A 17,023-nucleotide genomic window follows, 5' to 3' on the forward strand; every position below is an offset into this window, starting at 1 on the left:
TGTTCTCCGGCTATAATAGGTTGTAGCCAACTCTTTAGTGTAAAACCGGAGAACAAATGCAGAGAGCGCGCATGTTCTCTGGTTTTACACTATAGAGTTGGCTACAACCTATTATAACCGGGCGTCAAAACCAATTGAGGACTAAAAATGGTTGTGTTCATTTTGGTCTTCCAAAGTGAATACCAAATGCTGCATAATAGCCACCTTCCAACTGAAAATTATTGCTGAGCCCCCTTATAGCATAGTTGCAAAAGGTTCGAAAGTAGGCGAGGGTACACTGCATGGTGTTGCTCTTCTTCTTCGCAAATTTCATTCAAAGATTTTAAAATTCAAATTCAATGCCTTAAATTGTACAAGCCCTCAAGAACCATATAAAAGTATCATAAAAGTTCACATAACTTATTTTATTCTCTTGGAAAAACTAAGTTCCAAGGAAAAAAAAAGTTTGATTGTTCTGTTCATTGTCCAGCCTCTTCACTCATTGGGATTGATTGAGGAATTATTGAGATTTCATAGACAATTAGTATGGAAATGTAACTTGGTAGGATAATGCCAATTTCAGAATTACAACAAATGATAAAAACATGTACAGAATACAATGATCATTTAACAGAATGTTTTCTGAAAAAGGCAGCAGGTAAGACATATCTGAGCTTCTTTTTAAAGACAATGCTAACAGCTGAGCCTACCAATGGCCAACTTGTTATAATGGCAATGTAAGCAAGCAACCATATGGAACACCTATTCTGTCGAGATAGCAGATCTAAGCATCTTCGGATAGGAGTAATTACATCAAGTGGCTTGACATCCTGGACACTAGTGGCATGTTTGGTGGTGTCTGCAATGACCGGGAAAGAATCATCCTTTGCTTTTGTGGAGCGCTCATCTTGTTTTGCATCAGAAACCATTTTATTATCTTTTTCATGATGAATGTTCTGCAGTTCAGATATTTCCTCTATTGAGTCATCTTTATTTTGCTCATTGCACATTGCAGCCACCATTCCATCTTCTGTGATATTTACATATGGACCCTGATCAATTGTAGAGTCCAATGCTGAATGTGGACCAGAATTCTGAATCTGCAAGCACTTAAGAATAAAGAGAATTAATGAGCATATATGGCCAGTAAATCGCATGTGGAAGAAAGAGAACTTATTTGATGAATTCTTGAAGATTATGTGCCTTAATACCAATAGTTTTTAAAAAAAAAAATTAAGGATCATCCAACAAAGATTTCACCTTCTTTTGTACATGCATATATGGGCTAGAGTGTAGAACATCAAGAAATTCCACAGTTGCTCTTACCCACCTGCAAGAAAAATTGGCAAACAATTTAGTTAAAAAAATCCATACCCATTCCGGCTGCTTAGAGAATGACATTGGAAAAAACCATCAAAAGTTTGATGCAACAACAATCACACAAAAAATTAACCATCTACGCATGTGATTGAAATCACATTACAACAGACCACCTAGACTCTCCCTAATATCCAACACAACCTACATCATCATGCAAACCCTACCAAATAAATATGGCAAAAAAAAGGTTTGCCTACAAGCTTGGAGCAATGAAAAATTCTAAACACCTAACTAAACATAGTCAAAGCTAGCGGTTTTGTGTAGGCAACCTAAATATACACCTAAGCTGTTTTGAGATGATACTGATCATATTTTAAGGTAAGTAAACTGAATCTTTTGAACAATAATGGGGCCAGTTCAAGATGCTTTGGACCCATAAAACCTTCATGCGCACCATCGCACCTAGTGAAGCAACCCATTTGACATCAGGACCAATCTCTTACCACAAATGGCAATCTGAGCTTTATGAGGCTCAAAAAATTATCATGTGGACTACTAATATACAATATCATGTGAACTGCTACTATACAATAATAAGTGGACTGCTACTATACTATTGGATATTAACTAAATGTTCTGAAATATATTAATGTAATATCCTAGTAACATCAATAAAAATAATTACCAGAGGCCAGATGCAGTTATTCCTTCAAAGAATCCTAGATGTCCTCCATGCTTTGTGGTAGCCAACACAATATTTTTATTTGCCCTGTTAAAGACTAAGTTTTAGAACAAGGCTATAGAATGACAGTATAATAAAGCACTCAGAGATACAAAAGAGCACATTCACCTGCATTCATCCCAAGGGATAGCTTCCCTTGTACAGACTGGATCATCCAAAGCACTGATACAGAGTAGTGGTATTGACACATTTCCCACATAACTAGCACTACTACAGCGCCTGTAGTACGTATCCACAGTCTGAGAAAGCAAGGTGATTCTTTCGGTCATAAAAGAAAGTAAACAAGAAAAGATAGGTGATTATGTCAGGCCAAAGTACCTCAAATTTTCCAACAAGGCAGGTCGCATGGCAGTCAAAATCTCGAATAGAACGTGACTTTTAATGCACAAGAGATCACCCAAAAAAGAAGCATTAGTTGAAACAGGATACATAACAGGTATATGCAAGGCAGAACATTTAATGCCTAACTACAGTAAACATCATGTGAATGCTTTCCCTTCATGTAAAGTATGATAGTTAAATCTTAAATGAAGATATAGCATTAGATAAATATTATGCTTACAACATTAGAAATGCAACAGCAGAAATGTTGAAACAAAGATGTAAAATTGAAGCTACAAAAACAGGCCGGTTACATATTTCCAAAATTGCTGTTTTGATTTCGAACTTTGACTTGGGAGTAAAACAGATTTTTTTCTGCATGGTATGCATTTCTAGTTTTACCAAGGACATAAGTCTTGAATATTTATGGAACTCTCATAAAAAAAAAAATTGAGTGTCCATATGCCCGTGAGGGAATGAAAACAAAGAAAATTTTCAAGTTCAAAGGAAAGGAAAATTGAAAAATATGAAGTTCATCTCCAACAGTGTCTAAATATAGCATCAACTACTATAAGTTGTTCTTTGACTTCTTATGTTCACAACTATGCTGATGCGGTCCAATACATAAACAAGTTAAATCTTATCAGAAAGAGACAAAGTCAACCTTTTTTATGCCTTCCCAGTTAGCAAGACGAGAATAGAGAGGCTGGTGTCTGCATGGAACAGTTAAAATTTCTCATATGAAGTCCAGCAGCAAATAACAAACAGATACCATTATTAGTGACATCAAAACTTATATATATATATATATATGGGTTATATTCAACACACGTGTGTGGGGGGCTTAGGTTCAAGTTACATCTAGCGTAATTTTTATCAATGTTAACCATTTAAAAAATTTCTATTGGATTTGGATGCATCCTTTGACAAATCCACTATTAGATTGCATTGTCTCTTTAAACTCTCCATGTGCAAAATATCAAGATGATCAAAGATCAATAACTATCTCATCTATTAAAATTTTAAATTTAACATTTGATTGTACTTTAAGTTATGCATAAAATATGAGTTAAAAATAGAATAGTAAATAACATCTTATTAATATAATTTGGCATGTGTGTTAATAATAACACAACAAAGAATACATATAAATTCAATGATGGGAGTCTCAAAATATTAATCCAATAAAAATTAATTAAGTGGGGTAACATAAATAAAAAGTTACAGCGGGTTTCATTTGAACCGGACCCTAACTAGTTTGTTGAGGATCCATAGCCAACCCCAAATTTTGGGACTAAGGCTTTTGCTATTGTTGTAGGTTTCATTTGAACCGAACCCTATCTATAAATGCCTGTGGGTGGATGTGTAAAGTAAAAAACTCTAGAGTTTACCATCCAAACCCAACTGCTTAGATTTTGTAGTGCATACACAATAAATAGTTAGCACAGACATACAATTGTGCATAACCTTGAAGGCCAATAGTAAGAGCTCTATCGTAAAGCTTTTGCACCAGCCTGCGGCATATAAATCTGTCACCAATCTATAAAGGAGGGAAAAGGATATAGCATCGAGTTAGTTAATAAAGAATTAACTGACAAAATCAAATATATAATTTCAAGTTCTTCATCAAAGTCATTGACTGCAAATTTTACAGTAGCTAATTTGACCAAATAATAATCCAATCAATACACCTTAACAAAAAAAACAAAAACAAAAACCACAAATACACACACAAAAACCAATCAAACAGATGGATAGAAAAGCTATCCCAAATAACCAAATTTTGGTCTGTGGTCTTTCTTGCTTGGGATATACAATTTACCACATGAGGTTGTGAGTTTCCTTAAAATCCATAGAAGTAAATCATTTTTGAATCTGCCTCAATCCATGCATCTCACCTGGTCAAACCATGGTATGATTTTTTATTGGAAAGTTTTCCAATATAAGCCTTTTAACTAAAAGCCAGATGTTTTGTAGCTGAGGATATTACATCCTCAGACATAAAGCTATGTAACTCACCCACTACTGTTAGCATTATTGATGGTTTAAATTACATAGCTTTTAGGTAAGTAGAAATCACAACATAATCAACATAGGTGCCATGGAGACAATTTGGAAATGCTCCTTGAAGATTGCCACTACGAATCAAACTGGATGCTTAATTATCCTAGGTTGCTTCTTTCTTTCTTTTTTTCTTTTTTTTTTCTTTTTTTCATATAAACAGATCTAGGTTCCTCCCTACTAACCAGCATCATCATATAAATTAGCTGCAGAAAGATTCTTGATTGATATATATCCAAGAGTACAAGTGCTCTTGTCCAATGACCCAACTTAAAATACCATTTACATCTGGCAACACGTTTGAAATTGTTAGCCTAAAGATTGAATTGTCAATAACTGAGTCTGTGGCTGGCACACCTTAGAATGTTTTTCTTCCAAGAATATGTGTGCAGTCATTAAAGCCATCATCTAGGATCCTACATGATGCACGCACGCAAAAGTAGGAAAGGGAAACAAAGAAGAAAAACTTTAGACTCCATACCAATTTCACTCTACTCTATTGTTCTTGTTGGCCATTTTATTAATTACTGTGAAGATGGGCAAAGGGAAGTGTGTCACATATAAGCATAACCTGTTGAGAGATTATAGTAGGGAAAAAACTGAAGAACAGGACAATGTTTTACTCAATGGAAGAGGGGAAAGAGTTTGATTCATGACAACTGTCAAGTACATGGTGTAGACATGAGAGATCTCTAACATAAAAGTACTGGTACCACTTGTAATGTAAAAATAATGTCAGTGAGTCATTTTAAGTAAAACACTAACCAAAAGGTCCCAAGGAGAGCTTATAGCTACAGCACCAGCAACAGGAACATTCTCTCCATCCTCCCCAAGATATTTTACCTGCAAACAAGTATCAAATTAAAGGATTTAAACTTTAAAGTAGAATGTCAAAAGTATATAATAAAATTTGGCTCACAAACTAATGCTTCCAATGGTATACAGTTTCCAAGAGTGGCCATGCAGCATGTTGTCTATTACAAATCAATATTAGCAACTTTTAAGCAGACAGTGCCACATAAAGAAATTAAAAAAATTCATCAAAACAACAAAAAATGGTTAATAGACAAAACTCAATTGTTATATAAAATAAAAAGCAATTCAATTCCATATTGTAGCAAGCAGTTCAGCTTGCAAAAAGTATAACTGACCAATCAAGAATGTAGTACTTTCTTATTTCACTGATAAAGTAAGAAAAGAAGAAAACAACTATGATTCTCAATGAACAGGTATTGCTAAAAAGATTATGTTCCCTTAAGGACAAGGGAAGATCATAGGCACCCACCATCCACCTGATCAACCTAAAACATAAGAAAGGGCCCACTAGAGAGCTGGAGTGCCAAAGCAATGGGTGTAAAATAACTTGGTAGAAGAGTAAAGCAGGAGATCCTTTTCTACTTTGATGATATAGCACTATCTTGGACCTTCAAGAAGTAGAGAAAAGAGAACAAAGCAAGAGCAAATGTGGGTGCCAATTTCAGAGAAATACTTCATAAAAACATTAAGTAACAATTATTTCTATAAGAAAGTGAAAAAGCATGTGACAAAAACTCTACATGGAAAAGAAAAATTGACAAATCAAGAAGCATCAAGTAATACCAATGCCAACACATGAAGCAAGAGTTGACAGCAAGCCTCAGGAAAGGAGATTGAAAATAGATGAAGGAAAAAAGTTTATACAGTCTCATGTCAAGAGAAGATTAATATTTTTCTTAGGATAAGTAACAAAATTTGCATCAATGAAAACTTTTTACAACAATTCAGGAGTACAGTTTAAGTATATAGGTTATATGCCAAACTGGATTCTCAAAAAAAAAGAAAAAAAGAAAGGTTTTATACCAAATGAAACTGCTCCTACAGTAAAATCAACAATACAAAGATATTGTAGAGGCTTTCCACCAAAGTAATTGGCCTGAAAGCAATTCAGGAGTACAGTTTAAACACTGGAATCTTACCTTGCATTCTGTTATACAAACGTATGTTCACTATCAGCACAGAATCTAAAATCTGCCTCCCCACCTCAAATGTTTTTTTTTTTTTTTACATAAGTAAATAAGAAAATTTATTAAAAATCAAATATAGAAAGCACCTCCCACTGTCCCAGTACACAAATGCATTTTGTGATTTAAAAATTAGCTTTCCCACAACACTCTTCAACCAGGGCCAACATCACTAGGATTTTGTAGAAGCTTCCCACCAAAATACTTGGCCAGAACTCTGCTATTTGAAGCTATTGGTTTTTTTTTTTTTTTTTTTTTGGGAATAAGTATAATGAATGAAGCATTTAGACTCTTCTCAACTCAAAGATTTTCATCAACTACTGTCCCTTAAGAGTCTTCAAAATACCAGGTATTTAAAACATTAAAAAGCTTAACAAAGCTTTGTAACTACTGAGATGGTGTGTCCGTTTGTGTCCATCTTTGAAGCTTAATACAAACCTTAACAAAGCTTTATAACTATTGAAAAATTTAGAAAATATACTCTATTGAAAGAAAGCATTACATTTATATAAATAGATGACTAAATCTGTATAACCCTGATAGGACTCGGACTCCTAGGGCTTTGATAACCATGCCCAAACTAAATAACTAAACTCACAAACAAAACCCAATGACATAATCAAACCCCAAAATAAGACCCAAACAACAAATAGTACAATCCATGTCTAGAAACCGCAAAATTACAAAATTGCCTCTGATAGTTAAAAATAAATTAAAATGAAATTGGCTTCTCACTGCCTGCACAAACCATCCCACCTCTCACCTCCAGAGACAATTGAATGCATGATGCCAAGACTTCTTTAAATTTCTCTGAGGCAATTGAAATTAACTTCTCACTGCCTGCACAAACCATCTCACCCTCTCACCTCTTGACAATGCCCCCTCTAACCTTAACTACTCAAGGGACTTGACCTCAATATGAATTAGAGAAGATTAATAAAATTGATGACACTAGCTTCTCTGAACCCTGATCAAACTGTTCTAAGATGTTACAATTAACAATATCTAAATATACTTTTAAGTTTTACAGGGAAAAAAAAAAAAAAAAAAAAAGAGAAAAGGTTTCAAATGGAACATTCATAGTGTATATTTAAATAAGCTTAAAATAATTATAGCACATTCAAATAAGATACCAGAATATTGGCACCGATGCTAGTTCCAACGGCAAATAAAGGAGCCTTAGGGTATTCTTTATGGATATGATTAATAACCACACGTACATCCTCCGTCCATCCAGCATTATAAAAGCAATCAGACTGTAAAAATGGTGATAGAAAAAGCAAATAAGGTTAAACATTGTAAAAGGCTTTTAAAGACGTAAAAATGAAACAATCAGCTTCTCAAAGCTAGGTTGATAGTGACCAGCAAAATATATGACAAGCTGAGAGTCAGTTGATGCATAATCAAAGATACATAAAAAATGCATATATGAAAAATGCTCTCTCTGTTTCCTTTTTTAAAGGTGTGCAACACTTTCATCAGAAGAGAGCAACTCGTAAACACCGAGTATGCAGATTTTAGAACCCAAAAATTATATTTATATATTTACAGAAAAAGAAAAAAGCACTTATTTCAGATAAAAGGGGGGAGAAAGAAGAGAAAAGAAAAACTCACAGTTATTGAAACACCACCCAACCCTCGGTGATTGCTAATAACTACATTCCAGCCATGTTTTGCTGTATTGAAGGCAAGATGCTTTAAGTACTGCAATAGGTATTGTAAAGCAAGGTCAAACAATATTAAACAATCCTCATATAAACAAACTCCTTTAACATGATGAAAGCTCGAAATAAAAAGAATACCGAGCATATTTAAGGACAAAGTAGATTTAATCCTGAATTATTGACAAGAAGAAAAGCATTAGTATCCTTTCTTCACTTTCACCATTCATTTTGGTTACGAGATTTGTTTGGGATATATCTGATGCTTTCTTCGCAATGGGTAAATTGAATACAAATCAGAAAATTCAGCAAATGATCTCAATTTCCAAACAGACCTAGGGTTCCAATACCAAACTACCCCTCCTCTAATATGCCCAAATATGAGGCAACAGAAGCCTCCTTACCAATAACCAAAGAAGGTTTTTTTTTAACTGGCCTTTAGTTCATCATTCTTTTGATTTTCGCTCATTAGGCTCATTGTTAGATTTATATATGTGTGTGTATGAGATAGATTCAAGTTACATTTGGTGTAACTCTTGTAAAATTACACATTTTTTACACCATAGATTTAAAAGAGACCTAACAGCTAAAAAAATACCATTAAATGTTATAACTTTCCACCTCATTCGTAATTAATACTAGCATTCTCTCTTTCTCTCTCTCTCTCTCCTTATTTATTGTTTTTCACTTGATTAAAGGGCACACCAGATGTAACTTGAACCAATCTCTCTCTCTCTCTCTATATATAAATGTAAAATTTTATTGCATTTCTGAACTGAATGAGTTGATGTTGCATTTCTTCCCCCTTTGCCTCTCCATTTTCTTCTTGGAACCACCCCTTTTTTAACTCCTTGTATTTAGGTTAGGGCAAAACTTAGATATAGTACTTAGATGCTTTTACTTAGGTTTCCCCTCTTAAGATGCAGTCATGTGGCTATATTTGACTAAAAATACACTTTCATCCCATAAGAAAAAAGTCACATAGCTAAATCTTAAGAGGGGAACTTAAGGAATAGCATCTAAGTACTGTATCTAAATTTTGTCCTTTGGGTTATGCCCACCCCCCTCCCCCTCTCCCCTCTCGGCACTTAGGATATTATTTAGTACTTATCCCAAAACAAAAAAAGAAAGAATCACCAAAACCACAAATCTTGCCAGAATCAAACCCGCATGTCATCCCCAACTACAAACTCGATATAACTTGAGAACAGATCCCAACAAACTTTGATGCTTTTCTGATGTAGGAAAAGTTAAGCCCATGGAGAAAAGGCCCCCTATTTCTTTTATTTATCTATGTTATTTTATTTATTTATTATGCTTTTCGTATTTTACAAGGCCCTATATAGCCCATAGCCCAGTAGTCCATTGTTGGTAGTGTTTTCTTATCTATTTTATGAAATTTCATATCTAAAATTTTTCTTGAGCTCTTTTAGTGTAGAAATTGATATTGGAATGCTCCAACTTCAATCCTATTACCTTTTCTTTACTTTATTCTTATTTTATTACTGAAACTTCTTCTTAAATCCTTTGTAAGAGTCTTTTTTTTTTTTTGATAAGTAATAAGTTTTATTGATATCAAAAAAGGAACACCCTAGTACAAAGGGAGTGTATAAGGGGTCAACAAATCAAGTACAAAAATTACAAGAATCAAGGAAATCAATAAAAGAAGGGAATGATTGGTTTTGCATAGCAACCAACCAGTCCAATAAAGTTCTAAAGAAAAATAACTTGAGGTCTAGTATGGATCTCTCAATATCCTCAAAACACCTACTATTTCTCTCCCACCAAAGACACCACATTAAGCAATGGGGAACAATTAACCAAATATAACCATTTCAATGACGACCAAACCTGCCTTGCCAACACGCTAAGAACCCAAAAACTGATTGTGGCATCACCCAACTTACTCCAAATAAACCCAAAACCATAGCCCACAGATCCATAGCAACCGGACAATGAAAAAAGAGATGGGCAATTGATTCACCATTACACTTGCACATGTAACACTAATCTAATATCCAAATCTTCCTTCCTCATAAATTGTCAATCGTCAAGCATTTCCCTAAAACAGCAGTCCAAACAAAGAAAGCTACTCAAGAAGGAATCTTCTGTTTCCAGATACTTTTCCAAGGAAAACAGAAGTTAGTAGAACCCACTAAAATTCTATAATAATCATTAACCTTAAACCCCTTATCTCTACTAGGTTTCCAACACATCTTATCCTTACCAAACCCCCTTATTGAAGAACCATATATGGTATCCAAGAAACCTGACATAGCCTTTAATTCCCATGCATGCACACCCCTAAAGAAACTGACATCCCAAAAGAGGACGCCATTGGTGTACTTCATAAGCGCAGCCGCACTAGTCTCCTTATCCTTGCAAAATCTAAAATAAGTCAGGATATCTGACTGCAAGGGATGTCTCACCACACCAACAGTCTTGCCAAAACTTCACCCTAGACTCATCACCAATATCATATAGAATATGGCGTGAAAAAGAAGGCCATCCTCGATTGATATTTTTCCATAAACCAACACCATATGGACCATTAACAGATCTAGTACACCAGCCCCCCATACACATTCATATTTCACCTCTTATCACTTGCCTCCAAAGGGCATCCTTCTCAATTTTAACGATGACATCTTTGGCAAATTCATATCAGATCTACACTAGATCTAAGTTGTCCTCAATGCATTGTTTTTCATAAGCTCGAATATGTGGCTTTGGTGTTATGTGGAGTGAAGTAGTTGTAGGCAAATGTTATCGGGTTGAAGTATGGGAAAACATGTGACCATTTCCCTAATTAGGCTTAGTTAAATGTGATCTTTAACATACAATCCACCAAACATACTAGGATTACACACCATGTCTAGGTCCACTAAATGGTATTTACCAAACATACTAGTTATCCATCAACTTCCATAACTAATTTCAAAAAAAAAAAAAAAAAAAAAAAAAACTTCCATAACTAAGTATCTACTTACCTGCAAACTAGCTACTTTTCTTTCCATTTAAAAACTCATGACTTTCAACTATTGAAAAACTGTCCTGATTTAATGACTAAAAGAAGCTCAAACTAAAGTGAGTCAAGTAACTTGGTCTCCTAGTTACTTGTCAATCAAGTCTTAAAAACTTAATCCCCAAAATCAGATGTGTGATGTATGACGGAAGCCTTAATAAGCTCTGATACTAATTTTGATGTAGGATCTTTAGGAATTCAACACTAAATTAGATTTATTGATGAGATCTTGAAGCGCTCTTGAATAAGGTTTGATGTTTACGGGTTTAGGTAAAGAAAATATTGGATCTTGAACATGTTTGATGGCTATTTGGTATTAAAACAACTAATAGAAAGTGAAATAAAGAAAGATAAAATACTAGGTAATCACACCTACATTATCCTAAGTAATCAAACTTAGGTAGGATGATAGGAAACTGGTTTGGGGTTAGGATAATCTTGAGGTTTCAAGTGGTTTCTTGAATCAAGAGAGCTAGGGTTTTGGTGTTTGAACTTCAAAATAATTAGAGTTTCAATTATGTCTTAAGTTTAGGGCTATTTTGATGTTTTAAGATGCAAGCTCCATAAGAATTTGAGATAATCAAAAGAATGAGCCTTTAGAGAGAATTAGAGAAATAAGAAGGAAACAATACCTTAATCTTCATTATATGACTACACATGATTACAACGCCTTTTTTATACACTTCTTGCCTCATTCTCATTGGCTATTACATGCGTCACTCCTATTGGCTCATGCTCAACTAACTAATTAGACCTGCTTGAATGAATTTCCACATGTGCTCAATGTGTTATATGTGCCATGTCTAACTAACTCCTGACAAACTGAGCAAGTAGTTTGAGTTTTTTCACTTATTGAGATAGTGACCAGAAATTTATAGTGGCGTACTAAGATTCATCACCCAAGATCACCAAACTTCAGCAGGAATATCAAGCTCCCATAATAATAATTTCACTGGTTTCCAATGCAATAATCCATCTACTGTAACTTGTAATTAATGTCAATTCAGTAATTCCATATGAACCATACCAAATCAAACAAGTTGATATGAAAAATTGTATTCCTATACTAAAAGGACCAGAGTAACAATGGTAAGCACTTGGAGTGCGTAATTACAAACAAGAGTGAAGGAGTAAATACAGAACTTACAGCTGATGATGAATCACTTGTTAATCCAGGAACCACTACCATGATAGGAGTAGTTTCATTTCTAGAAATAGAACTATTCACGTGTAAAGCACCTCCTGAAACTGTAAAATAATTCAATACCTGAATCAGAAAACTATAAAGGTTTACCATATCATTAATGTAAGTCATGAGTGTTGTAACACCACACAAGATCAGAATGTTGCAAAAAAACAAAAAAAAACAACCAAAAAAAAAAAGTGAACATGCCCTAACAGGTAGTTATCTAAGTCGACAAGAATGTACCAGTTACTTTGGATATGTTAATTGTAGTAATGATAGAAAATACAGATAAGAATTAAAAATATAACCAAGCAATCATCCATAAATCAACAATAGAAAGCAAGAGTGTATAGAATGTAAATTTTGAACATCTAAACATCTCGTCTTTTGGGGCAGGGAGGGGGGGGGTGGAGGAAACACACAGAGCAACAGAGAACTCAATAAATGCAGTATAAATTTCAAAGTTGACATGTCCTTACCTATATAAAGATTACAGATTGATGTAATGCTGAAATGTAACTATTACAACTGTATAGTACAGACCTCCATGGTCCATGCATCATCATGTAGATTTATTAAATATTATTTAGCAACCTTCTGGCACCTCTTGATTCAAAAGATTTGTATCATTCACTGAATCAAAAGCTTTGACCTTATTGGAATTATATAATAATTACTTTTATTGATTAGAGGGTCCAAATGCTCAAAATAAGGACCACCATTCGGCAATAATTGCAACCATGTTAATAATATAAACTTATAAGGTTGTACCCAATACACAAAGCACCCACTTTTGTGGAGTCTGGAAAGGTGATTGGTATGCAATCTTAACCCTAATTTTTGTTGGAGAGGCTAATTCCCAAACTCCAACCTGCAACTTGTCACTTTTGGTGGAAGGCATTTGCCATCACACCAAGGCCCAACCTCTTAATAATATAAACCTAGCCAAAAAAAAGATAAAGATGATACCTAGAAATTCTTGCACCAGTCCACAAACAAATGGCTTTCCAAATATAAGATGGAAATGGAATTCATTGCCCAAGAAACATATGAACATAAGGATCTACATTTATAATGATAATAATAATAAAAAGAATGACACCTCCCAGTATCAGGTAATAATATCATGAAATATTAAAACACATACACAAATAAGAGAACCATAAAAGACTGGAAAGATTAATAATAAAGCAGGTTGTATTCTGAAGACATAAAGTAATCTAAAATAAAGAAAAGAAAAAAAATATACGTTTTTTTCTCCATAAGATAGATTGTTAATGAGATGCAAAATCTGAATAAATAGGAATTATGCATATGCTTCCCAACTTGAGACATTTAATCACATGATAACAAGTACCAAACCTACTATGCATGCACATGTGCATATGTATACATAGATAATCAAACTATCAAAGTCACTAACTTAAAGTTGAATGTTTCATATTTACCATCACATTTCATTAGCCAATCCAAAGCAATGGTTCCACCGTCAGACGTATAAAACAGTTGTCTGAGAGAGAGAGAGAGAATATTTGTTAGGTAAAACCTCAGATCAAAATTCAAGACACCAATTGTGATGTTTACATCATATAACAAAAAGTGAAACCCTGAAGATTTTTAAACAAAGGGAAACTTTAACCCAAAGCCAACAAAAGAAAAGGGAAATACTAGTGCACACAAGCTATTGCACAAAAATTGTGTGTAATAGTTTTTTAAACATCAATCGTGACTTCAAGTGACGATTTCGATTTAAAAAAAAATTTACACACAACTTTGTGTGTAAAAGGATGTGTGTAATAGACATTGCTCACACAAAGTTGTGTGTAATAGACATTGCTATAAAAACGCGGGAGAGGGGGGGGGGGGAGGAGGAGAAAGCAAGGAGGGGGCTACACAAAAGAAAACACACCACAAATTGATCAATGAAACAAATAGCATCGCATCTTTCTACTACAGATGCAACATAGAAAATGTACTTGGAATAATTTTAGATACCTAAACAAACAAATTGATAATATTTCATTAAAGAAAATGCATCAAGGAAGCAACAGGGTTCCCATACTACTAATGTGAAAAATCAACAATGTAGTGTACTGTCTCAAGCATGGGTGATATGGAATCTGTAATGTTGAGAACAAAATGATATCAGTTACAAATATACCAAGTGAAGCACCCCTAGTGATTGAAGATCATAGGCCAAAGCCTGAATGGCCAACAGATGGAAGGATAGAGCTTGAAAACCTTCATGTCCAGTATAATCCTACACTTCCAATGGTTCTAAAAGGGATCACTTGCACCTTCCCGGGAGAGAAGAAAATTGGAGTTGTGGGGAGGACAGGAAGTGGAAAGTCAACTTTAATTCAAGCGCTCTTTAGGGTGGCGGAGCCTTCAGGAGGATGGATTCTGATCGATGGAGTTGATATTTGTAAAATAGGTTTACAGGATTTAAGGTCTAGGTTGGGTATAATACCACAAGACCCAACATTGTTTCAGGGAACTGTGAGAAGTAATCTGGATCCTTTGCAACAGCATTCGGATCAAGAAATTTGGGAGGTTGGTACTCAAAAATACTTTTTTGAAAGAATCACTGAAGCTTCTCCCTTTCTTTTTTTTGGTTTCCTTCACTAACTTAGCTTGATAGGTCAGGTTATCAGAAAGTGTCGTCTTGCAGAGATAGTGAAACAGGACCAAAGGCTTCTTGATGCACCAGGTATAGAAATTAGTAAATAAGTTTTGGTAAACTTATTGTTTCCTTTTCCCACTCTTTCACAAACTCATTTTTCTTTTATTGCTTGGATTTTCATTTTGGAATGTGGGCAATGATGCAGTTGCAGAAGATAGAGAAAATTGGAGTGTTGGACAGAGGCAGCTTGTTTGCTTGGCCAGGGTTCTACTCAAGAAGAAAACAATTCTAGTGTTGGATGAGGCTACTGCTTCTATAGATACTGCAACAGGTAATCTAATTCAAGAAACAATCAGAGAAGAGAAAGAGATGCACTGTCATTACTGTAGCTCATCGTATACCCACTGTTATTGACAATGAATTGGTTCTAGTTCTTGATGAAGGTAAATCTAGGAAATCCAAGAAATTTTAAAGTACATTCCATCTTAAAAATTGATAGAACTTACTTCCTGGGCTATAAAGACGTAATTTTTTGTTTGTTACTTTATTGATATCAAGCATACAAGTAGATGAGAATCGCACACACAAATATTAAACGAGACAAAATACACATAACAGTTCTAAAATGTCTTTATGACTTCTTTGTGCTCCTTTGCATAGAGAAGCTTTATTTATACAGATTTTTCTTATTCATCAAAAAAAAAAAAAAAAAGGTGGGTTCTTTTATCTTCTTTTTTTTTAATAAGAGAATAAAAGGTGGTTTCAAATTTTAGTGTGCATCAATTAGTATCCATTTCTATTTTGACTTCAACAACACCCAAGCCGTATTCCCAAAATCCTTAAAAAACTAATTAGAGTCGACCACATGTATTCTTCTAATTCTTTTTTAAGAATACAATAGGATTTCAACGTATGGCGACTACTCCATAACAATTGCTCTATCAATAGGCCAACACACCAATTTGTTTTTGCAGTAGGGCGGGTTCGAACCTCATATTTCATATCTCTTGTTCGACTAACAAGAGACTTATCAGTTGAATTAACTGGGACCCAATGTATTCTTCTAATTCTAAAGTATCTTATTGATCAGTTTTGTCCAATACTTATACAAGCAGACACTAAAAAAGAACGCGAAAACCGTACCTAATAAAACAATCAAAAAAAAATTTTAATTTAAACTTTCAACCCAAAAAAATTTATGCCACAAAAAGCTGAACCAATAACATAAAATTAAAAATAAAATAAAATAAAAGAGTTGACGAGCACCTTCTGTAGCTAAAAACAGGAGGCCTCCCATTGAAATTGAGAAAAACAGTCTGTACATGAGGGCTAGATAGCCATGGCGTCGCACAATACCTGCATTGTTTGATTCCATTTCCATTGAATTCCCGAGAAAAACCCAAGCGAATTGAATAAAAGGGAAAGGAAAGGAGAAAGAGTTAGTTTAGTTTAGTTGGTACCGGCCACGGAGAACGCGGCACTTGGAAACGACGGCGTCGTGGATGACGGAGCCAGGGTTGTAAGTTAAGGAAACGGGATGTCCTCTGAATCCGGAAAACAAATCCCGGAGGAAATGGAATTCCAAGAAATTGTAGAGAAAGAGGAGGGAGAGAATAAGAAAGGCCAAAAAGTAGTGCCAAGAGGGTATTAATGTTAGCGCCTTCAACAATAGACCGTACGGATTGGCACCCAACCCTTGTTCTTCTATTTCTACTTGTGAGCTATCCATCACCAATATCAAATGGGAATGGAAATTTGCCAAATATTGGTGTAAGTATGGTAAAGGAGAGAAATACAAGATAGCCAGAGACAGCGCGTTAGTTTCGACGTTGGAAATTGAGTTGTTGGTGATAGGTTTGGATGTTAACCATTGATCACCGTACTTCTAAGTATAGTACGTTATCCATCGTCAGATCTCTTCTTCATCGTTAAAATATTTACGGGTTAAAATTAATTAGAACTCACTTATTACATAATATTTGATGTGAAAATAATATTTTTTTAAATTTATTGGATCACATAAAAATAATATTATAATTTTTGTTACAATTATCCATGACAAATTATTAGTAAATTTGATCAATTAAAGTAACATTTAAAATCAT

At 34.4% G+C, this 17,023-nt stretch overlaps 1 protein-coding gene across 1 annotated transcript; it reads right to left on the reverse strand.

The window, feature by feature from the left end:
• Nucleotides 1–378: 378 nt before the first annotated feature.
• On the reverse strand, nt 379–16,773 carry LOC115975422 (embryogenesis-associated protein EMB8). The gene is made up of 14 exons (XM_031096189.1): nt 16,379–16,773; nt 16,185–16,274; nt 13,744–13,805; nt 12,257–12,357; nt 8,038–8,127; nt 7,557–7,679; nt 5,189–5,266; nt 3,817–3,902; nt 3,027–3,075; nt 2,360–2,416; nt 2,150–2,280; nt 1,985–2,068; nt 1,240–1,309; nt 379–1,079 (listed from the first exon to the last, which is right to left on the reverse strand). The coding sequence occupies exons 1-14, from the start codon at nt 16,645–16,647 to the stop codon at nt 603–605; spliced, it is 1,767 nt and encodes a 588-aa protein (XP_030952049.1). The 5' UTR covers nt 16,648–16,773; the 3' UTR covers nt 379–602.
• Between the last annotated feature and the right edge of the window lie 250 nt (nt 16,774–17,023).

Source organism: Quercus lobata, chromosome 2 (genome assembly GCF_001633185.2).
Source record: "Quercus lobata isolate SW786 chromosome 2, ValleyOak3.0 Primary Assembly, whole genome shotgun sequence".
Classification (NCBI taxonomy): Eukaryota; Viridiplantae; Streptophyta; class Magnoliopsida; order Fagales; family Fagaceae; genus Quercus; species Quercus lobata.

Coding starts and splice junctions, on each gene's coding strand:
- LOC115975422 (XM_031096189.1), bottom strand. CDS start 16,647: ATGGATAGCTCACAAGTAGAAATAGAAGAACAAGGGTTGGGTGCCAAT. Junction 3,903..5,188: donor GCTCTCCTTGGGACCTTTTG/GTTAGTGTTTTA, acceptor CCTCCTTTATAG/ATTGGTGACAGATTTATATG. Junction 1,310..1,984: donor ATAACTGCATCTGGCCTCTG/GTAATTATTTTT, acceptor TTTTTCTTGCAG/GTGGGTAAGAGCAACTGTGG.